We start from the raw sequence: 3,124 nt of genomic DNA, 5'->3' as shown, positions 1-3,124 counted from the left end.
ACGAATATTACGACGTTTTAATGTTAAGTATTTAGGCGTTGGTATTAAGAGAATATTATAGAGGACGATAGGGGTCTATACGAAAAACTAGAATTTAAAAAAAATAATCTTTGTGTTAGTTACAGGTTTTTTATTTATGTAAGTCCACAATCTTGATTTTTTCGACACAGACAGAAGACCCCCCCACTGCCCAAATACTAATAATAATAAACAAAGACATACCAATATTGTTAAACATAAATTTATTACAGCTATTATTAAAAGTAATATTACAAAGTCCACTTCGAAACTAGCTTATATTATGTACAGCACGGTATGCAATTTAGTATACTCCGTCCAACTATTTATTTAACTTTTGACATATGCATGGCTCCGAAGTTCCGTAATTATTGACATACAACCATAGACAAGAAAGCAATACTTCCTGGAATCTTATTTTTTAATTTTAGTGAAGCGACGTGCTCTTTATCCGATATTAATCGAGCCAACAGATTATGTAACGAAGGTTATTCAATTGGATAAAATTATAATGAAATGAAATATATCACAAATAATTATAACAAATTCTTATTGTTTATTATAATTAATCGTCGGATTCTTCTCGACGGGAATCATAACTTGAATCCCCATTAACATTAATTATTAATTCTTGAGTACACAAAATGTTAAATGCAACATCACAATCCCAATCAGACAATATCATTTTTTTGAACCCGCTCATATTCACGATTAAAACTTCTTCATAAATAAAATCTATAGTTATAAAAAATCGAATCAGAAACACATTAAGACATCACTAATTGATTTGAATTCCAGCTGTCAAAAATAAAATAAATGGTTGGACACAGTATAATGTGAATTTTTCTAACACAATGAAGGCAGCCGAACACTTGTAAAGCTGAAACAAACAACATTAATATTATTATGTTCATAAACAACTATAAAAGGCATAAACAAGAAGGCGCAACAATTTCTTTGTCGGATTTTTAATTAGAAATAAAAAAAATACTGAGAACAATTAATGTCAGTTTGAATAGTAATGCTACCACTTACGGTGGTCGTACACTTGTTTACGCCGAAATAGAAATAGGTATTAGACAACATCACATGCGTTGCTCTGATGTCAAAGTAGCTAATGCACTTGTGTTACGGAAATCGGAAACAACGACGCTGCCACAAACACCCAGACTCGAGACAATATAGAAAAGTTAATCTACATTGACTAGGTGCTGAGGAAACCTTTATTGGACTCGAACCCTTTATAGGGATAGCGTACAGCCTAGCGAAGGTCACCCTGCTGAACGAGAGCTGGTCTCTGGAGTCTGGAGCATTCAAAGCTCTGACACCTGCCTACAGTGCCAAACAGCGCAGAGCTTACAGTGCTAAACACTGCCGTGAAAAAATTACCCACGTTTCGTTATTTCTGATGTGTTATCAAAGCGTACAACATCTGCACTTTGTGATGGAACTTGACGAGGTTTTTATAGTCAGTTCTTTATTGACGGAAGATGAAATAGCTAGAAATATACCAAATTCTTCGGTAAATTTATTGAAAATCTTTTATGAAAACGCGAAAGTCTCTGAATTTAAGGGAAAATACCCCAAGGTGGCAACACAGGTAGCAGGGGATGCGGACGCATCGTCCCCATTGTCGTGCCGAAACTAATGGCATCTGCCCAATTCTTTCGGCCATGAATTCCATGCGCGGATAAATGTGTGAAGTTTCATATTATTTCATAAAACGAATACTAAAATTCGATTCTTTCGGCACGGGACAGAATCATTAAAAAAGAAAAGGAAGTCAAAAACTCATTTTCCATAAATTGCAGCGCCGTTCACCGATTACCTTTCAACCTAATTTTTGAAGAACACGTGTTTCGGAAATACATGATTTATAATGTTCTTCTGTTTGACGCACCGTATTTACAAAGGGTTTTTTTTTTGTATAATATCAAGTGACAGGACGAACAAGTCGTGCGCCTGATGGCAAGCTACACGCCTATCCATAACAGTTGCAGTGCCACTCAGAGGTTTAAATCGCAAAGATCTGACGGGCAACACCACTGCGCCCGTCACCCTGAGACAAGTTCACAAGTCCCATGTGCCTGTAATTTCATCAGCACCCTTACCCTTCAACACCGGGACACAGTAATTCTGACATTATTGCTTGGCAGTGGAAATGGGTAAGGTGGCAGCACTTCCCTGGACGAACTCTTTCACAAGATCTCTACTGGATGAAGAGCATCAAAAAAGAAAATTTAAACCTATGTGAAACGGACCTAGTCGCGTCGTTTCTTGGCATGCTGGTCGTGGCGGTCGTGATGGTCGCGTTTGCGACCCGACTTGTCGGCGCGCTTGGCTTCCGTCAAGAACTGATCCAGACCAAACGGATCCAGGTCTGCATCCGCTTGATGGCTGCGGGACTGTAACAACAGGAGTCTATGTTAACTGGTTAAATATAATTCAGTTTTATTGAATGTTTGGATGTTTCACCACAATGACATTAAATTATTTTTGTGAAATAATTATGCGAACCAACGTGCTCTGGGGGTCAATTCAGAACCTTACGATAACTCAGTTGTCGACAGATTTCTTTTCAATTTTATTCACAACACACGAGTCGAACGTCAAACTGTCGTATTCGAAACAGAACCGAAATGACGTCACACCCGTACGATTACTCGTACTTCTCGACAGGCAAAGGCTATTCAGATTCCAGTTATCGACTGAAAGTTACCAACGCCCTATTGCTTACAAAGCAAGAACGTAATACAGAAAATTTTGATCAATTTTATGAATTTATTTTAATGCAAGACTAATGCATTCCTATATTTTAGGTATTTAATGTATACAATAGGATTTTCATTTTTCTTACAATCTATTTCACCGACTAACTCTGTAAACGCTTAACTCGGAATCTTGTGAATACCTCGGAAAGCGCCCTTCGATACGAGAACGATATCCAATCGAAGGATTCGTTTAAAATATCGAAGTTCCGAATCGGGGTACTGGCACGGTTTGCTAGAACGCTATGCTTTTTTTTTTTTTATTTATTTTTTATTTTTTTTTTTTATTTATTTTTTTTTTATTGCGACTCGACAAAATGACTGCACCGCGCCTGATG

At 37.1% G+C, this 3,124-nt stretch overlaps 1 protein-coding gene across 1 annotated transcript in view; it reads right to left on the bottom strand.

Annotated features, from left to right (window-relative positions):
- Nucleotides 1–611: 611 nt before the first annotated feature.
- The window catches only part of LOC113233589 (puff-specific protein Bx42), a 15,887-nt gene continuing 13,374 nt past the window's right edge, over nt 612–3,124 (bottom strand). The window contains 2 exon segments of the mRNA XM_026468737.1: nt 612–898; nt 2,280–2,439. Coding sequence (XP_026324522.1) covers nt 2,280–2,439 — 160 coding nt within the window. The 3' untranslated portion in view covers nt 612–898.

The sequence above is a fragment of the Hyposmocoma kahamanoa genome, unplaced genomic scaffold (genome assembly GCF_003589595.1).
Source record: "Hyposmocoma kahamanoa isolate Upper Pololo Valley unplaced genomic scaffold, ASM358959v1 79, whole genome shotgun sequence".
Lineage (NCBI taxonomy): Eukaryota > Metazoa > Arthropoda > Insecta > Lepidoptera > Cosmopterigidae > Hyposmocoma > Hyposmocoma kahamanoa.
This window is presented reverse-complemented; position numbering and strand designations above follow the sequence as displayed.